The sequence below is a fragment of the Melanerpes formicivorus genome, unplaced genomic scaffold (assembly GCF_026170545.1).
Source record: "Melanerpes formicivorus ecotype bairdi unplaced genomic scaffold, bMelFor1.0.p_v2 SCAF_147, whole genome shotgun sequence".
Classification (NCBI taxonomy): domain Eukaryota; kingdom Metazoa; phylum Chordata; class Aves; order Piciformes; family Picidae; genus Melanerpes; species Melanerpes formicivorus.
Window position 1 is genome coordinate 714,278 of NW_027142499.1, and position 20,126 is coordinate 734,403.

General features: G+C 54.1%; 1 protein-coding gene across 1 annotated transcript in view; it reads left to right on the forward strand.

Annotated features, from left to right (window-relative positions):
- Positions 1-318: 318 nt before the first annotated feature.
- The window catches only part of LOC137456967 (heparan sulfate glucosamine 3-O-sulfotransferase 3B1-like), a 35,710-nt gene continuing 15,902 nt past the window's right edge, over positions 319-20,126 (forward strand). The window contains exon 1 of the mRNA XM_068168655.1: positions 319-929. Coding sequence (XP_068024756.1) covers positions 478-929 — 452 coding nt within the window. The 5' untranslated portion in view covers positions 319-477. The remainder of the gene's footprint in view (positions 930-20,126) is intronic.

Consider the following 20,126-nt stretch of genomic DNA (forward strand, 5'->3'; position numbering starts at 1 on the left):
TCGGTGGTTGTCTGCGGGGCCCGGACGGGTCCGTATGGCCCCGTCCGAGCCCCGCAGGCAACCTCCACGGCGAGGGACGGCTACGGAACCTCAGCCCCGACGGCAGGGCAGGAGGACCCGCCCCCTAATGCCCGCCTTAGCCGTCTGAACCAATGAGCCCTTCTCTTGCCCTCCTCCACCCCACCCCTGCGCCCCACCCGCTCTCCCCATTGGTTGCTCCGCCCGGCTCATTATGCGGCGGAGCGCGGGTTGTGATAGGTCGAAGGCGCTGCCCGTCGGCCGGCCCCTTGCTTCCCGCTCTCCTCCTCCTCCGCCACCGCCTCAGCCTTTGCCTGAGCTGCTGCTGCCGGCGGCGGGAGAGAGCGGGATGGGGCCGCGCTGAGAGAGAGCGGCTCCGGTAGTGCCCATGAGAAGCCCGGTGCAGCCGAGCCGAGCCGGGTCAGCTCCAGCCATGCATCCCGCTGCGCCCGCGGGCACATGGGGCAGCGCTTGAACCGCTGCCTCGATGTCCCCGTCGCGCTGCCGCCGCTGAGGCGGAGGCTTCTGCTGCTCTTCATCATGCTCTTCCTCTGGCTCTATATGTTCTACTCTTGCGCTGGCTCCTGCGCCGGGCTGGCCACCCGCGGTTCTCCCGCACCTCCCCGCTTTGCCCCGCCGCTTCCTCACCTCCTCCAGCCGGCTGCGGCAGAACCGGGCGAGGAGAGCAGCCTGGAGGAGCAACGGGCAGCGCCCGACGCCGCCAGCCCCATCTCCACCTTCTTCAACGGCTCCGGCACGAAGCGGCTGCCTCAGGCCATCATCATCGGTGTGAAGAAAGGGGGGACCCGGGCGTTGCTGGAGTTCCTGCGGGTGCACCCCGACGTCCGCGCCGTCGGTGCCGAGCCCCATTTCTTCGACCGCAACTACGAGCGGGGACTCGCCTGGTACAGGTAACCGCCTCCCCGACGGCACCGCGGGGCTCCGGGGGAGGTGTGCGTCGGTCCCCGTCCAGGTCTGCCCGGCCTTGGGTGCGCCCGCCCGGGGCTCCGGAGCAGGTCGGGGTTGGAGAGCGGAGCGTCGGCTCCGCTAGGTAGAGGGCAGAGATGTGGTGCTGGGGGCCGTGGTTTAGTAGCAGACTTGCTGGAGTTAAGAGACTGGTCGGACTCGATGATCTGCAAGGTCTTTTCCACCCGGTAACGATTCTGTGGCTCTAAATACACCCTCAAGAAAACCAACCCCCCAAACGCAGCGTGGAACTTGCCTTCCCCGCTGGTGCAGGCAGCGGCCGGGTGTTCGCAGACTTTCTGCTCTCAAACCGCATTTAATCTTTAAATGAAGGTTAAATATTAATTTACGTTTCCCCCTTTTTCCATAAACCCTCTTCCTTCGTTGCGCTTCTGCCGGAGCGTGCTGGTTTAGCCTTACAGCTCGGGGTCGTGCCGAGGGGTGGCTGGCGCGCCCGAAACACCCCGCAGGATCGTTGAACACAAGGCTGTTTGCTCCCAGTAAAGGCACGTTTGGGGGGTGGGCATTTTTTTTTTGACCCCTTACTGAGAGAACAGCGGCAGCCGGGACTGGCAGGCGTTGCAGATAAAACTTCCCCGATCGCTTCCTACGCTCTTTCTCCGTTAACTTTCCCTTCCCCCCTGTAATCAGCTTTTATAGCTGGGAAATTGTTCAGCCTTCCAATTTCCAGCCCAGCGCCGGGGTGCGGTGCGGCGTGCGATGGTCTAACGTGTGCCAGGGGAGACGGGGGGCAAACTTTTTGTCTGGGGGGTGGGGTTGGAAGTAAAAAAAAAACCGAAATGCTGGGATTTCAGCCTGGCAGGGTGGATGGAGGAGGAATTGTGCGTGATGTCTGTGTGCGGGTGGGTTTGAGGAAGGCGATGGGTGTGGAGGAGAAGCCCGGTGCTCCTCAGCTCTGATGGGACACGCTGTGCACGGGGCTGAATCGCGTTTCAGCTTCTTTTTCATCCGTCCTAGGATTAAAATCCCTTCATCAAGACTATTTAGAATATGTCTTTCTGCGGCGTGTTTACAGGAATATTAAAGGAGCAGAGATGGCAGCTTTGAAGCTAGATGGGAGCTGTGAAGTTGTGAATTTTAACCTCTTTGTAGTCCTGAAACTCCCACCCTGCCAGTCCGATTCCCCCCCCCCCCTTCCTCATGGTAGTGAAATGAACGCTGGCTATGATCCGGCCAGGAGGAAGTCGTGGTGGTTGGGAGCACTTTTGTTTCATGAAATTCAGGAGTTTTGGTGGAGGGTGCAGCGTGTGGGTAGCACAGGCACCCAGATGAGATCGTTATACAATTCGATTGGTTTCAAAACCGAAGCAGGAGTCTCCCGGTTTTGAAAGGACACACAGCCCAGCAGAGGACCTGTCAGGATTTATTAGCAAAACGGTGTCGTACGTGTTGAACTCTGTTTTTAATTAGGCACCTAATTTAGACCATAAAATGGTTGATTAATCTTTTACAAGTACGAGGTGGAAGGGGAGAAGGAGACAATAATGCTTATGATGGCACTAATCTGTTAGCCCAGATGCAGCGGGCGAAAGTCAGTGTTTCCAGGGCACACGTTGTGCTTCAGCTCGGAGAAGCTGCCATCAAAAGTGCCCTGTAACTTCAAGTTCCACCCTTAGCTGGCTTAATTTTAAGCAGCACAGGCCCCATCCCTACCTGCTACTTGCTTAGTTATGCCTTTGCAATAGAAGGGGATGTTTGAGCTGAAATACAGCGAGCCTTCAGCTCTGGGTGGTGACGCTGCTAAGCAGCGAGCGAGAGAGATGCTGAAGGTCTCGAAAGCATTCGGGTGCGGTTCGCTCCGAGGATCCCGGCGTGCGTGGCTGGCTGTGGGACTGAGACCCAGATCAGTTGGAGGGAGAAAGACGAAGTAGTGCAGAAATGTGGAGGGAAGATCTATTTGCCCAGCTCAGGAGACAGGTTGGTTGGTAATTGTGCGTTATTCCTAACTTCAGTTTGAAGTTTGCTCCCATGACTTTCAGCGGTAGAAGTCAGATCCTAGCTAGTTCCAAACTCCCCCTGACTAAAGTGAATCTTGGCTTCTCTGCGCTCCTCAAGAGCGTGCTTATTTCTCCAAGCCCTAATGAGGCTTTTATTTATTATCTTAATGTCAGTAAGGAGATGTGTTTGTGTTTTCTTGTTAATGGCCCAATAAAGATCAGAGTAAAACCGCTATAATGTATCCGCGGTGCCAGCCCTCACGCCGGGCAAGCCTCAGCTCTGCTTTTTCAGATGCTTTCGCACAGACTGGACTTTGGAGCTGAGGAAGTTAACTCGTGGCCTCAGCATAAGTTTAAATCCAATTGCCTGGCTTTGAAACGATGAAGGTGCAAATTTTTTTTGGCCCCTCTTCTTGTTGAAAGCCTATTTGATTGGGTTGGGTTCTGGCTATATTTGGTCATATCTGTTTGTGAGGGTTTTGTTGGTTGGTTGAAGTTGCTCCTGCCATATCATGAAGTGCTCCAGTGTAACACTTTTTCTGATTTCCAAGAGGCAGGAGGCACCCAAAACTTGCTTATTTTAGCTCAAGGGAGGCTTATATTTTTTGGAGCCCTTCTAATTAATGATATTTATATTAACTCTGGAGCTCTGTCTAAAGTTTTCTTCCAAGAAAATAACTTTGAAAGGAGGGAATAAAAACTTTCTTTTTCCTTGCTCCATTTTCTGTCAAGTGAAAGCAAACCTTATTTTATTTTTTTTTTTCCTCCTTCCCCACAAGGGGAAGCACCCCTCAAAGGATGCTCTTCCAACAAGGCAAAGGGAAAGGAAGGCCAAATGAAAACTGATTTGTTTTACTAGTGAGGTGGCTCGAAACGTAGCGGCGACAGCTCCTGTGCGCGTGGTGTGCTGCTTCCTCCTGGCAGTGAGCACAGCGTGTTAACTGCTTCAAGTGAAAATATCTGCCAGAGCACAGGAGAATCGAGACCCAGCCACTACCTCAAAACTCATTTTAAGTAGTGCCTGCACTTTTTTGGGGGGGGTAATCAAGAAGTGTCCTCTCCGGCAGCAGCGAGGAGCTGAGCTCTGCAGCCTGTGCACGCCTGTGTCGTCCTGCCCGCATGAGCAGCTCCGCCCGGCAGCCCCTGGTGGGTTTGCTAGATGGATTTGGGGTGGTGGTGGGGGGAAGAGTTTCTTGCAAGCCCTGAAAATCACTTGCTGAGATATTATTTTATTCTCTAACTGCAGCTCTTACCCAACACGATGCACTTTGGAGTTTCTAGTCTATTTCAAAGCTGTTTCTCTTATGACTAAGGCAAGAAGATAAACCCTTGCCATTAGCGTTATGTCTTTGGGAGGGTTTTTTTCCTCCTCATTTTTTTTTCATCATTTTGGGCTGTAGTAACCAGTCCCTCCTGATGTGGGCTGAGTGTTCCCAGCCCCACTCAACATCACTGTTTTATACTTTGAGTTTCTAGCCCTCTTCTAGAAAAGCCTGGGGGCTGTAACCTCGATAGCCGCGCAAGCCCGAGCTCCCCCGTCTCAAGCAGCGCGGGCAGGAAACCTCTCTTTCTTTTCCCCCTTATTTTAGGAGGGTGAAAATTCTGAAAACATTGAGGCTTCATCTTTCTGCTATTGCTAAGCTACCTTAATTCATTCTCCACGCTGAGACTGGGTGGTTTGGGTGAGCAGGATCAGGCCCGCTCGTCTGGTGGCGTGCAAGGAACAGCCTCTTGGACTTCCCAGTCACCTAAATAAGCACTGAGGACCTTAATATGCAAAGTGCTGCTTCACAGCAGTTCCTGAATCATGAGAAACTTCCTCTTCTCTTTTTTTTTAATCTCTTTTTTTTTTTTTTTCATTTCCTAAGAGCCTCTTTTTTGCCCCAGGGACTGTGTATGGGGGTGAGCAGCACAGCGTTGATGCTTGCGAGGGGCCAGGCTGGGAGCAGGGGAAGGCTAAAGCAATGATGGTTGAAAGTTCAGCCTTGCTGAAGCCAAAAGCAGATCTTGAGCAAGGCAGGGTTTTCCCCCCTGTGTTTTGGCTGCTTCCTCTAAATCCCAACCTTACACACTGTAGTGAGGCTTTACTCCCTGCCACTAACTGCCACCACGCTTCACAGCCTCCCTGGTGAGACATGGATCCAGAGGTAGCAGCGTGGAGACACAACCAGGGACTTGCAAAACTCGGTGTGCTGTTTCTGTTGTGCATCACAAGGTTTGTTGCTCCCAGGAGGCTTGGGAAGTGTCTCAATTCACCCAAGCAGACCTCGGACACGAATGAATGTTTCTGAGCAATGACTGTTTCCTCCCGCACGGTCTCCTGAGCCGGGTTGGGTTTGAACCAGCATATCCTAAAGGACAGTTGCACGCTCTGGGATGGCTTTGCCAAGCAGCTTTGCCCTTAAAAAGATGTAAAAACCAACTGTTGACCATGTGTTGTGTTGTGCTTAAGCGAGAGGGGACTTTAAGTGGTCCCCTCAACACATGCAGAGGGTTCAGAGCCCCCTTGGCCGTGGCCTGCAGCTCCCCATGGCATCGCCTTAGCTGCCATGCGAAGTGTGGAAGAAAATGACCCCCTCCCCCCCCCAAAAAAAGGGCTGGGCTGCTATAATCAGTCAGCAAGGCCCTTGTGCTTGCATGGGATCATTCCTCTAGATCTGAGGAGGGTTGAGTTGTTCAAACAGATGGCAAAGATTATTCGTGTTGCTGGGGTTTCAGCGCGCTGCTCCGTTTCAAGCATGTTGCCCGATATGACGCACGTGACGAGTTCTTCCCAGCACGACGCTGGGGGGTGGGGGTGGGGGGGACAACATTGTCTGCCATGATCAGGTTTCATGGCCTCACCTGTCGAGCTGCTGAGCTTTTCCAAGTTGACCAAGCATTGGGGGGGACTGATGCGGACGGTGGATCTGCCCGGCTAATCGCGTTAGCGCGGCGCCGCGCGGCGTGCCGGGAACCTTGTGCTCCTTCTTGGCATGGAAATGATGGGAATGAAAACCCATGGGCTCCACAAGGCTTTGGGATTTGTGCCTTCTTTTTTTTTCTTCTTCTTGTTTCTCTTTGTCTTTTCCCCTTTTCAAGTGGGCCATGGCAGATGCCTGTAACACACCCTGAGCTTGGGATACCTCACGGCGCTTCCAGTGAAAGCTTTGTTTCTAAAAGCATCCAGCGAGGCCTGGAGGTGGTGGCTAGAAAATCTCTACCCAAACCACCTTTCTTTTGAGCTGGATTTCCAACCTGCCTTCAGCAGGGATTTGCTTTACCATCAGGCCTCGCTTGCTCAATTCTCTCTCTGCTTGAGCCTGGATGTGGTGCTGTTAATCCTTCCAGTACCTGAAAGGGGCCTGCAAGAAAGCTGGGAAGGGACCTTTGACAAGGGCTTGTAGTGACAGGATGAGGGGCAATGGCTTTGAGCTGGAAGAGGGAAGATTGAGACTGGAGATTAGGAAGACGTTTCTTTCCAGTGAGGGTGATGAGACACTGGAACAGGTTGCCCAGGCAGGTTGTGGGTGCCCCTCTCCCTGGAGGTGCTCAGGGTCAGGTTGGATGGGCCCTTGAGCAACATGGGACCTTGGGCAATCTGGTCTAAGGGGGTTGGAACTGGATGATCTTCAAGGTCTCTTCCAACCCAAACCATTCTATGCATCTGTGACTCCATCCCAAATAGGAAGCACTCGAATTCGGTGTCATTCAGTGTGAGCATTAGTGTTTCCCAGTGGTGTGACCACGGGTGATCAGTGGGTTCAGGGGGTAATGAACAGGCCAGGGCCTTGTGGAACAGTTATCCTGTGGGCTGAAAGAACAACAAATAGTGGGGCAGGTTATTTCAGTGGGGTAATTAGGAGGTCAGGGGCTATCGGCTGCTACCTGTTGTCACCACGTGGCGTGTGAGGAGGGGTTGGAGGGGAGGTTTGTGGAATGACTAAGTGCTCTGCTGGGCCCTGACTTGCTGCTGATGACTGTACCGGGGCTTGCCCACGCCGTTTGCAGTTCCACTCTTTCAGCAGCTCCCTCTGTTTCTTAATTAGCTCCTGAGACACTCCGGCTGCTTTTGAAAGGAGCTCGGCCCTGCCGCCATCCCCCGTGGCAGCCAGAAGGCGAGGGAGTAAATGGACCTTGTCTTGACTTTCTTAATGGAAACAAGAGCTCCCGTGATGAAACATATTGATTATCAGCTGGCTCAGAGGGAGGGTGGGGTTAACTCAGGGCAGGGGTTTACTGGTGGCATAGATTTACCATTAGGGACTTACTCCTCGGCTCTAGGTGGTTGCAAGGTGCCCAGGAAGAAGTCAGGAAGGGCATCGCGTTGTGCTGCGGGTCAGGCAAGGAGCAGCAGCCAAGGTCAGGAGCACGAGCTCTCTGTCTTGAGCATCTCCCTGCTCGGATGTGATGTGCAGTAGAATCTCTCCTGGTGCCACATTGGCTTCAAGCCTTCCCCATGGTGGTTTTCCCCTTTGTAATAGCTCTGAAGATGGAGGAGGACAACGGACTCGGGGATTCTACATGTGGTGTCCTCTTACTGGGATGGGGTAAGGTCTGAGGGATGTGTGGCAAACTGGGAGCTGGCTTGCTTGGCTACTGCCCTGCCAGATCCTGCATCCCAGCTCTGTGACCGCTCTCCTAGCTTAGGAGTCACTCAGAGAAGATTGGCATTTTGGGTGGCTGAGGGCTTAGCTGTTGACAGGAAAATGGACAGAACCCCTCACCCTGATTTCTAGTCAATGAATAATTCAGCTTCTTAATTTTCTTCTCTTAAAATAAGTGAGTGTGGCAGGGCCCTGCCACGTGGTGGGTAACAGGGGAAGAGAGAGCTTGAGCTGGAGAAAACTAATGCCACCTTCTGCACACTGCTTCACATCGGTGTTGACCCCCTCAGGAACACCCTGTAGCTGGTCAGCTTCAAAACCACCTGTGTTTTCTCCTCTCCTTACAGAAAAGGGATGGAGAGAGAACATCTCTGCTGAGGGACACTGTGACTTCAAGGGAGTTGGGGCACTTTATGGCAGCAGAGGATCTGACCCAGAATTTCATTTGCAGCCGGTGCTGAGTGCAGAGCCACGTGTTGCTAACCCTGCCCTAGATGTGGCTGCCTACAGTGTCACCCAAGGAGCTCACCTCTGCTCACCTCTGGGAGGGAGTGGCCTTCCCTTCTCCTTGCCTCCTTGTAGGTCTTGTGCTGCTGAAATTGGTGAGCCCAGGGCTGTAACCTGGCCAGTTCTCTCAGCTAGCACTGCTGGGGACTTGTGTGAGCTCACCAAAGTGGCTGGCTTGTAATAAAACCAAGTGACTGTAACCTCTCCAGTGAACTGGCACAGCCTCTTCCCTCCAGAGCGTGTTCCTGGCAGCTCCTCCTGAAGAAAGAGGTAATTGTGCCTGGGCTTTCATTTCATGTGCCAATATGTAATGTTCTAGGTGGATGTATGAATTTTATACATCCCTTGCTGGAAGGGAGTGTAAGGCCAAATCCTGTGTTGCCACAGCTACAGGCCAGCAGCACCAAGCTTGGCTGGAGTCAAAACACTGGTTTGCATAGAATCACAGAATGGTAGAGGTTGGAAGGGACCCCCAGAGTCCACCCCCCTGCCAAAGCAGGGTGACCTAGGCCAGGCCATGCAGGAATGCTTCCTGGTGGGTCTTGAGAGTCCCTAGAGACAGACTCCACAGCCTCTCTGGGCAGCCTGCTCCAGTGCTCTGTCACCCTGTCACGGCTGAGAAGTTTTTCCTCGTGTTGAGGTGGAACTTCCTGAGTTTCAGTTTGTGTCTATCGTCCCCTGTCCTATCACAGGACACCACTGAAACGAGCCTGGCCACCACCCTTCAGATATTTGGAAAGATGAAGAAGATTGCCTTTAGTCAACACCCTGCCCACCTGGGGAGCAGGGTCTGATGAGGAGAGGGGTCTCCAGCAGCATGCTGGTGGCCAAGATTGGACCAGCTCCCCAGACGTGGCTGTTCAATGCACTCCAAAAGCCTACCTGGAGGAGGGCTCCAGGCTCAGGCCCTCAGCATGTGTCTGTATGACTCTGAGTGCAGAAAAACGCCTCCATAAAAGCCCAAACCCTTGCTAATTAACTTTGATAAGGCAGCTCCCCAACCTTTGTGTTAAACCTCTCTCTGTTAGCCCCAAGCTTGCAGCCTGCCTCGAGTATCAGATGCAAACTTGTCTTAAAACTTAAAACCCAGGCCAGCAGCACGTGGAGATGCTTAGGGAAGTGCTGCTTTGGTGACAGAGAGATTAAAGGTAGGAAAAGCAGAGTGGCCTGGCATTCTACGGGGGTTAAGCTGCGGTGGTGTCCTGGCTGCGGGGCGGGGGCTGCGGGGCGGCAGCCGGCGGTGCTGCGGCTGCGAGCGGAGAGCTTCTGTCGCTAGGGGGAGGACGAAAGCCCAGCCGTGGCTCATCAGAGGCTTTGCCGCCGCCTTCCGCTCTGAAATATTTGTTTAAAAACTGGCGAGGCCTGCAGCTTTGGCATGCCTTCGGTTTGTTGCTTTTAAAGGTGTATCAGACTTGGAACGAAAGCAGGAGGTGCTGGAGTAAACAGCAGGTGTGTCCCTGCGCTGGCTCTGCGCGGTCTGTGGCTGCTGTAGCTGCAGAGCTGGGAATGTGGCTGCGCCGTGTGCCTCGCAGAGGGACCCTCTGGCTTTGTTCTGCCCTCTGTCTCTGTGTGTCAGGGTGAGGGCAATGCCTGGTGACATGGCTCTCTGCTTCAGCCCCCCTGCATGCCCCTCTGGTGCCACATTGAGGGAGTTGTGCCAGATTCGCAGGTTGCATCAGGTTGGAAGGGACCCTCCAAGGTCATCTTGCTCAACCCCCCTGCAGTCAGCAGGGGACACCTCCAACTACATCAGGCTGCTCAGGGAGCCTGACATCAAGTCTGATTTTGAATAGCTCCAGGGATAGCCTCAACCACATCTCTGGGCAACCTCTTGTGGTATTTCACCACCCTCAGTGTGCAGAGCTTCCTCCTGATGTCCATCCTAAACCTGCCCTGCTCCAGTTCCAAACCATTGCCCCTCTTCCTGTTGTTACAAGCCCTTCTGAACAGTCCCTCCCCAGCCTTCCTGTAGGTCCCTATCATGTATTGAAATGTAGCTATGAGGTCTCCTGAGAGCCTTCTCTTCCCCAGGCTGAACAGTCCCAATTCTTCCATCCTTGCTCAGGAGCAGTGGGGTCATGGGCTTGGGGGCCAGCTGTAAACATCCCTATCATCTGCCCTGGCTTCACTGTGACTGGGCTGAGCAAAGAGAGCTGCCAAAGAGCCCAAGCATTGCCCCTTCTGAAGAAAGGGGTTAGCAGAGTGTCTCCTTCCTTCTTCCCCAGCACTGCACACTGAACTTGTTGCAACTTAACACAAAGTTTGTAGCTTTCCCCCTACCCCCCCCCTTTTAATTTCCCTCTTGAGCTGGTCTGGTAGCTGAGGAGCCTTGGGCTGTCTGCATGGTGTTTTGTCAAGCAGAGGGAGTAGGTAACAGGGGGTGTTGAGCAGCAAATGAGGCCTTGGGAGAAGATAGCAGCCTTGCCAAGGCAGAAGTGGAATAGCTGGTTAGGGTTTCAGCCTGGGTTTGCTGCAAGCAAGGGGCTGGGAGCTGCTGCCTGCTCCAAAGCCTCACAGTGACTGAAACACAGAAGTTCAACCTCAGCATGAGGAGAAGCTCCTGCACTGTGAGGGTGCTGGAGCCCAGGAGCAGGCTGCCCAGGGAGGTTGTGGAGCCTCACTCTCTGGAGACTTTCAAGACCCATCTGGACATGTTCCTGTGTGACCTGCCCTGGGTGATCCTGCTTTGGCAGAGGGCTTGGATTTGACCTTCAGAGGTCCCTTCCAGCTCCTACCATTCTGTGGTTCCATGGCAATGAGGCTGGCACTGCCAGACAGATGGACACACCGGAGCAGCCCACACCAGCGCCCTGGCACATAGCAGAGCCAGCCTGCCCCCAGAGACAAGTTGAAGGTCACACTGCTAAATGCAGTGTAATAATTAATGAAGCTATATATAAACAGCAAGCTCACGTGGATCTAAAGCAGATTAAGAGCCAGGGAGTTTCCTCTTGCCTGCCTTGTACCTGCAGTCTTCCCCTTCCTCTGTGGGTGAGCTCTGCCGTTGTCACAGGCTGAGCCACCCCAGCAAGGCTCAGCAGTTGGGTCTAGTAGCTAGCACAGCTGGGGCAGAGCCCCAGAATGATGGGGGCAGAGCAATGCCTGCTGTAGGGGATCCTCTGGCTCGCCCAGTTCTCCCATCAAACCCTGATGGTGCTGGAGGAAAGAATGCATGCAAGGTTTCTGCCCCCCCAGTGGAGATTGCTTCACTCTGTGCTGGTGCTTGATGCTGGGAACAGCCTAGTGCTGGGAAGTGGTGCTGGGAAGTGCTGCTTGGGGTTTGCCTTCAGCAACAGGCATTGCAAGACTCCTGTTGCCTTGAGGCTCAGGTAGGCAAGAGCTGAGCTGCATAATGTGTTTGGTGGTGGTGGGAAACTTCAGTGTGGGGTTTTAACCTCCACAGAAGGCACATTTGTGGGGGGTCTGCAGCTTGGAGGTGGAAGACTAAATTGGGCTGGGCTTCCTGGAAGAGCTGCAGCAAGGTGAAGGTTGTAATGAGGCATGACACCAAACCCAAAGAGATGCTTGCCTTGCAGCTCTGGAGGTGAGATTTGTACCATATCAAAACCCTCTTGTGGGGTTGCTTTTTTCATACTGGTGTTTGGGTGATGTTGGCTTTCCCTCCCCCCCCACCTCTTGCATCTGAAACTGGCCAAATCTCACTCATTCCATACCCCAAAAGTGAAAGTTCAGGGACAATGCTTAGCTTAAACTCCAGGCTGCTGTTAATGTAGCTGCAGAAACGTCCCAGCAAAATTAGAGTTGTGCTGCTTCGGTGTAGGTGATAACATGCTGGTGAGGCTGCTGGAGAAGGGCAGAGCAGCTTTCAGCACTTCCAGACCTGTCCAGGTTTTGCACTCAGGGCTCATGCTCATGCCAGGAGCCCTCCAGCCAAGGCTGGTCCTTGGTTTTGCACAGTGAGATCCTTGGAAGCTGAAGGGACCCTGCAGCCGGTGGCAGGAGTCATTGGGGAGTGACCACCAGCACTGCCCACATTTGCTCCAGGGCCTCTTCTGCTGCTTCCCATGTGTAAGTTGGAACACAGAGCTTCCACCTCAACATGAGGAGAAACCTCTTTGCTGTGAGGGTGACCTAGCCTTGGAGCAGGCTGCCCAGAGAGGTTGTGAAGCCTCCTCTGGAGACTTTCAAAACTCTCCTGGATGTCATCCTGTGTGACCTGCTCTAGGTGAGCCTGCTTTGGCAGAGGGGTGGACTCAATGGTCTCTAGAGATCCCTTCTAGAGATCTCACAGTATCACCAAGGTTGGAAGAGACCTCAAAGATCAAGTCCAGTCTCTCACCACAGACCTCATGACTAGACCATGGCACCAAGCACCATGTCCAATCCCCTCTTGAACACCTCCAGGGATGGGGAATCCACCACCTCCCTGGGCAGCACATCCCAATGACCAATGACTCTCTCTGGGAAGAACTTTCTCCTCACCTCCAGCCTAAACTTCCCCTGGCACAGCTTGAGACTGTGTCCTCTTGTTCTGGTGCTGGTTGCCTGGGAGAAGAGACCAACCCCCACCTGGCTACAACCTCCCTTCAGGTAGTTGTAGAGAGCAATGTGGTCTCCCCTGAGCCTCCTCTTCTCCAGGCTAAGCAACCCCAGCTCCCTCAGCCTCTCCTCACAGGGCTGTGCTCCAGACCCCTCCCCAGCCTTGTTGCCCTTCTCTGGACACCTTCAAGAGTCTCAATGTCCTTCTTAAACTGAGGGGCCCAGAACTGGACACAGGACTCAAGGTGTGGTCTAACCAGTGCAGAGTACAGGGGTACAGTTGTATCATTCTGTGATCTCCTCATGCACATCCAGTTGAGCACAGGCCAGCAGTGGGGATGGAGGCTGGGGTGACCAGAGCTGATGGGCTCGGTGTGATAGGTTGCGTTTGGGTAGTGCGGGGTGTCCGGCTTCCCGCCTCTCGCAGGCAGGGCTGGCTTGTCTCGGTTTCCAAGTGCCAGGCTGCATCTCCATCCCGGAGATGGAGGCAGAGAGAAAAGACTTTGTGAGGGCTCACAATGGATCCCCCAATCAGTTCAGTCGGGGTCGGAGGGGGCCGGGCTGCCGCTTTGGGAACCCGAGGGTGTAGAGATCAAAGGTGCGGGTGAGTCAATTACAATTCACATTTGGTTCATCCATATGTTTGGCTATTTGAAAGGCTTCAATGGCGACCCATTTTATATCTCTTATGCCCATTGATTTGTTAATCTGACACTTGGTTTCATCTGCATAACAAAAGCCCTCATTCAGAGTCCTCAGTGTTCAGGGAAAAGTCATTTCACTTGGGTTGTGCTCCGAGGCCTGAGCAGAGCCGGCCCTCTCTGCTCTTTATGTCGAAGGGCTTGAAGGACTGCAGGATACTACAGACCAAGGGCAGGAGATTGAACACATCCAAGTGCCCGGTTCTGCACATTGGCCACAACAACCCCATGCAGAGCTACAGGCTGGGGTCAGAGTGGCTGAGAGCAGCCAGGCAGAAAGGGACCTGGGGGTGCTGGTCGATGGTAGGCTGAACATGAGCCAGTAGTGTGCCCAGCTGGCCAAGAGGGCCAATGGCATCCTGGCCTGCATCAGGAACAGTTTGGCCAGCAGGAGCAGGGAGGTCATTCTGCCCCTGTACACTGCACTGGTTAGGCCACACCTTGAGTCCTGTGTCCAGTTCTGGGCCCCTCAGTTTAGGAAGGAGGTTGACTTGCTGGAACAAGTCCAGAGAAGGGCAACAAAGTTGGTGAGGGGTTTGGAACACAGCCCTGTGAGGAGAGGCTGAGGGAGCTGGGGTTGCTTAGCCTGGAGAGGAAGAGACTCAGGGGTGACCTTATCACTCTCTACAACTACCTGAAGGGAGGTTGTAGACAGGTGGAGGTTGGTCTCTTCTCCCAGGCAGCCAGCACCAGAACAAGAGGACACAGTCTCAGGCTGTGCCAGGGGAGGTTTAGGTTGGATGTTAGGAAGAAGTTCTACAGAGAGAGAGAGATTGCCCATTGGAATGTGCTGCCCGGGGAGGTGGTGGAGTCACCATCACTGGAGGTGTTCAGGAGGAGACTTGATGGGGTGCTTGGTGCCATGGGTTAGCTGTTTGGGTGGGTTGGATTGGTTGATGGGTTGGACACGATGATCTTGAAGGTCTCTTCCAACCTGGTTTGGTTTATTCTAAAATACTTCAGCCCCATGGCAGCTCCTGGGGGGAATCAGCTCTCAGTAGGAGCAGGTTGGAATGCTGAAGGTTGGTGCTGTGTGGTTTTGCCCCCATGGTGTCCTTTCTGGTTGCCACCATAGCTGTGGCGCTGCCCTCGCAGCCGGTGGGGCGTGAAGAGGTGGTGGGTGGGGTGACAAAGACAAGCCAAGGAGTCAGAAGTGGAAGGGAAGCATGGAGAGCCCTCTTAAATAACAGCCTGAGCCAGTGAGCTGGACTAGATCAAATCATTGGTATGGCCAAGTGAAGTCTCTAATTAGGTGAATTCCTTTTTAATTAGAAGCAGTGCTTTGCATCTGTTGGGCTTGCAGCAGCTGAGCCTGCTCTTGACAGAGCTCTTGGCTGCCTTTGGTTGGCTGGTGCTGCCCACATCATCAGCCCACGTCATGACTGGGGCAGGAGGGCAGGCTGCAGACAGACCTGCTCCTTCATGTTTCCCTAATTGGTGCCTGTCTCCCTCCTTCGCTGGGAAGTTCACTCCTTCCCAAGGCTGGTTTGGTGTCCTCTACTCTGAGTCCTGCAGCATGGCTGGGGTCCCATCTTGGGACGTGGTGGCACCACCAATCGGTACCTTGATTGATTTAATGGGCACGCTGCCTTTGTTTGTTTTCCTTTGTTTCGTCCTGGAACTTTCTTTTCTGCCTTGGATGTTTGGTCTGGGGGTTTAAAAAGAAAGGGAAGAGTCTCAGGAAGCTCCTACTGGCCTGACTGGAGATGCTGGGGAGAAAAATCCCGATACCTCTGGGTCACTGCCCTGGTCTGGTTACCATGGAACCATCTTCACTTCCAGTGCTGCTCCTTTACGCGTGTAAATCGCACAGCCATTAACAAATGAGGCGAGGTGACAATCCCATTTGTGTGGGAATGCACTTAGGGCTCAGCCCTGAGAGGATCACCTGGCTGTTAATTTGCCAGGCCCTTTTGTTGCAGTGAATACAGCTCATCCCAGCTGGGGACACGCTGACCGGGGCCAGTCTCCACCTCACCAAGGCTTTGGGTTGTGGTTGGGGCTGTGGTTAGGATTTCAAACCAGTTTTAAACTCCTGACCCACTGGATGGGATGCTCCAGGTAATGAGCAGTCAACAGGATGTGCTTGCTTGGTTGGTTACCTTCTCATCAGCCTCCTTGGAGTTTGTTCATTACAGATGGTCAGAGGGGGCATCCCCCTTAGCTTTAGGACTTGTTGGGGAGGAACCTCATTGCTGCACAGCTGTGTGGTTGGTTTGGGTGCTGCTGGAGAAGCAGGTGGAGTTGTGCAGCTGGGGGTTGGCAGCAGCTTGCCAGCAGTGCTTGGCCTGTGTTAGGGACATGAATGCAATGTCAAAGTGGGCAGGGGGAAAAACGTTGCCATTTTCTTTTGACCTTGGTGACAGGGGAAAGCTGGCTGCCTCCTGAGCTGTTGTTGCAAAGGCCTCTGCTCTTCAGGTGGTGCTGGATGCCCACAGGAGCAGAATGTGGATCTTTGGAGATCCTGCATGGCTCTTTTGAGGACCTGGAGATGTGTATCTGCCTGAAGGCTCTGGCTGTGCCACCCTGCAAACTCCCTTCCACTTGTGCTGCAGAGGAGGTGGCAGGCTTCAGCTTAGCTGTCACACAGAAGATGGCCCAAGGGCTGAGTTCCTGGAGGAAGGTTCTTCTGGGTGAATAAAGCAGTTTCTTTACTACCCTCTCTGCTTTGCTCTGCCCAAGGTGAGGAAGAGGAAGCAGGAGCAGAGCTGTCACATGCCTGCAGCTGGCACCAGCCCCTTTTGGGGCTCATAACCCAGCACAGTGGTTTAAGCCCCTCTTTGGCATGTCCTCACAGAATGGTAGGGTTTGGAAGGGACCTCTGAAGATCATAGTATCATAGTATCAGTCAGGGTTGGAAGGGACCACAAGGATCATCTAGTTCCAACCCCCCTGCCATGGGCAGGGACACCCCACACTAGATCAGCCTGGCCAGAGCCCCATCCAGCCTGGGCTTAAACACCTCCAGGGCTGGGGCCTCAACCACCTCCCTGGACAACCCATTCCAGGGCTTCACCACTCTCATGGGGAAGAACTTCCTCCTCACCTCCAGCCTGAATCTCCCCACCTCCAGCTTCATTCCATTCCCCCTAGTCCTATCACTCCCTGAGATCCTGAGCAGTCCCTCCCCAACCTTCTTGTAGCCCCCTTCAGATACTGGAAGGCCACAATGAGGTCACCTGGGAGCCTTCTCTTCTGCAGACTGAACAGCCCCAACTCCTTCAGTCTGTCCTCATAGGAGAGGTGCTCCAGCCCTCTGCTCATCCTCGTGGCCCTTCTCTGGACATCTGGTCCAACTAGAGCAGAATCACCTAGAGTCAATCACCCAGGGGGTTGTCCAGGTGGGTTTTGAACTCCTCTAGAGACAGACTCCACAACCTCTCTGGGCAACCTTGCACCAAGAGCAGGTGAGTTGCCAGGGGATGCTCTCCCCACCAGGGTTATAAGCTGAGGAGTTTGAGCTTGGGGCAGAGAGAGGCTTATGAGGAAGCTTTCTCCCCTAATCATGGCTGTAAAAAGCTCCAGCACTGGCAGGCTGGGCTTGAGGAGCAGAAAGGTGGCAAGGTGGCAAGCAAAGCCCTCCCTGTGCAAACGCTGGGCCAGACAAAGGGCAGCATTATCAGAGTGAGCTCTTACCTGCCCCTGCAGGCACAGGGAACAGGGCAGGGAAAACACAAAGCACCTCTCAGCATGGCTGTGATTTATGATCCCAGAAGGAGGGGGAAGGTGGTCCCCTGCCTGTATCTTGCTGGGTTGGTTTTGTTCCGTGGCTGTTGACTTGTGCAGTGTTTGTTTGGGGTTGGCACTTCGTGGGTTGCTTTGTTGCTTGTGGGGTTTTTTGTGTCCCTCCTTCTAGCAAAATTCCAGGTCAGGTTGTTTGGAGCTCTGAGCAACCTGCTCTAGTTGAAGATGTCCATGTTACCTGCAGGGCCAGTTGATTAAATGACCTTTAAAGGTCCCTTTCAATCCATACAATGATTCTATGAACTAGAATGGCTTGGTAGTGTCCCAGGAGAGAGGGACAATATGGACAAGGGTGATAACGTTCATCTCCTTGTAGTCCTGGCCTGGGTGGAAATCTGGTGGGTGGTTCTCAGCATTCAGCCTTGGTGTACCAAGATCAGCTGCCCACATCCAGCTAGTTTTGGTGGTTAGAGAGAGGCTGCTGCAATGGTCACTGTCTGCTTGCTCAACCAGAGAGTCTATTTGTATCATAGTATCAGTCAGAGTTGGAAGGGACCACAAGGATCATCTAGTTCCAACCCCCCTGCCATGGGCAGGGACACCCCACACTAGATCAGCCTGGCCAGAGCCTCAGCCAGCCTGGGCTTAAACACCTCCAGGGACAGGGCCTCAACCACCTCCCTGGACAACCCATTCCAGGGCTTCACCACTCTCATGGGCAAGAACTTCCTCCTCACCTCCAGCCTGAATCTCCCCACCTCCAGCTTCATTCCATTCCCCCTAGTCCTATCACTACCTGAGATCCTGAGCAGTCCTTCCCCAGCCTTCCTGTAGCCCCCTGCAGATACTGGAAGGCCACAATGACGTCACCTGGGAGCCTTCTCTTCTCCAGACTGAACAGCCCCAACTCCTTCAGTCTGTCCTCATAGGAGAGGAGCTCCAGCCCTCTGATCATCCTCGTGGCCCTTCTCTGGACACCTTCCAGCACCTCCAGATCCCTCTTGTAATAGGGGCTCCAGAACTGGAGGCAGTACTCCAGGTGGGGTCTCAGCAGAGCTGAGTAGAGTCAGTAGGTGCCATGAAAAATCCATCTCCATATAGACCCTGTGGACTTCTCCACCCTGGAATGCACCTAACCAGGGGTTTCTTCCCTTGAACCAGCCCCTCTTCTGAGGATCTTCTGCTTGCAGCATGGCTACAGAGAAATTGCAGTGATATGTGGCTGCCAGGCAGATGACTGAGGGGGTACATGAAGTGACCATCTCCCCATGCATTTAGGAGCACAAGATGTGCCGTTTGGGTGCAAACCAAGGTGTGCTCTGCTAGCTGGGCTCCAGCAGCCACCACCAGCAGATGACCTAACAAATCCCTGGAGCAGGGCCTTGAAGAGCAGGTGCTGTAGGGATGAGGCTGATGGGATAAGCTCTCATGGGCTACCTGGGTCAGGAACATCTGGTGTCCTAGCTGGGGCAGGAGCCTTCAAGTGCTCCAGTGTGACAGGTTGTGAGTCAAGGTGCAGTCCTCTCAGGGGAGCCAGAAGGATGCTCTGCCCCATCTGTAGCCATGGATTGTTTGGCTCTTGGATGTGTCATGATACCACTTGGTTGGGACATCTGGTGCTTGTGGGACACCAGGTGACGGCCAGCAAGCTGTAGAGCCTGCAGTGCCAGCCAGCTCTGTGCACCCCAATGCCTGCTTCTGCCTCCCCCAAATCCCAGATCCCCCCCATCCATGGGGCTCAGCCTGTTGGAGATTGCTCCCTTTAGAATAAACCAAACCAGGTTGGAAGAGACCTTCAAGATCATCGTGTCCAACCCATCAACCAATCCAACCCACCCAAACAACTAACCCATGGCACCAAGCACCCTGTCAAGTCTCCTCCTGAACACCTCCAGTGATGGTGACTCAACCACCTCCCCAGGCAGCACATTCCAATGGGCAATCACTCTCTCTGTGTAGAACTTCTTCCTAACATCCAACCTGAACCTCCCCTGGCACAGCCTGAGACTGTGTCCTCTTGTTCTGGTACTGGCTGCCTGGGAGAGACCAACCTCTGCCTGTCTGCAACCTCCCTTCAGGTAGTTGTAGAGAGCAATAAGGTCACCCCTGAGTCTCCTCTTCTCCAGGCTAAGCAATCCCAGCTCCCTCAGCCTCTCCTCACAGGGCTGTGTTCCAAACCCCTCACCGACTTCATTGCCCTTCTCAGGACTCGTTCCAGCAAGTCAACCTCCTTCCTAACCTGAGGGGCCCAGAACCGGACACAGGACTCGAGGTGCAGCCCAACCAGTGCAGTGTACAGGGGCAGGATGACCTCCCTGCTCCTGCTTTGCTGCAGGGAAGCATTTCCCCAAGAGCTGTGAGGAGGAGAGATGTCTAAAAGCCCGGTGAGGAGCAGTGCCTGTGGGGTTTTACCATCTTTGAGAGGATTAGTGCCCTTGCCACAAATGAAGGGAGCAAATTGGTGGGTGTGGGAGCACTTCAGGGCTATGGCTTTCTGCTGGGCTGGTGGGTGTGTGGCTGATGGCTGGCTCCTGCCGGCGCTGGCCGATGCTCCTGCCACGTTGATGGTTGTGGCTCAGCCTCCATGGCTGGGAAGTGAGAATAACCTTGGGGAGAGGCTCTAGTGTGAGCAGTGGGCTCCACTCAGCCCTGGTGAGACCCCACCTAGAGTACTGTGTCCAGTTCTGGAGCCCCTATTACAAGAGGGATCTGGAGGTGCTTGGAAGGTGTCCAGAGAAGGGCCACGAGGGTGAGCAGAGGGCTGGAGCACCTCTCCTGTGAGGACAGACTGAAGGAGTTGGGGCTGTTCCATCTGGAGAAGAGAAGGCTCTGAGGTGACCTCATTGTGGCCTTCCAGTATCTGAAGGGGGCTACAGGAAGGCTGGGGAGGGACTGCTCAGGATCTCAGGTAGTGATAGGACTAGGGGGAATGGAATGAAGCTGGAAGTGGGGAGATTCAGGCTAGATGTGAGGAGGAAGTTCTTCCCCATGAGAGTGGTGAAGCCCTGGAATGGGTTGTCCAGGGAGGTGGTCGAGGCCCTGTCCCTGGAGGTGTTTAAGCCCAGGCTGGATGTGGCTCTGGCCAGGCTGATCTAGTGTGGGGTGTCCCTGGCCATGGCAGGGGGGTTGGAACTGGATGATCCTTGTGGTCCCTTCCAACCCTGACTGATTCTATGATACTATGACACTGGTGCCTCTTGGACACG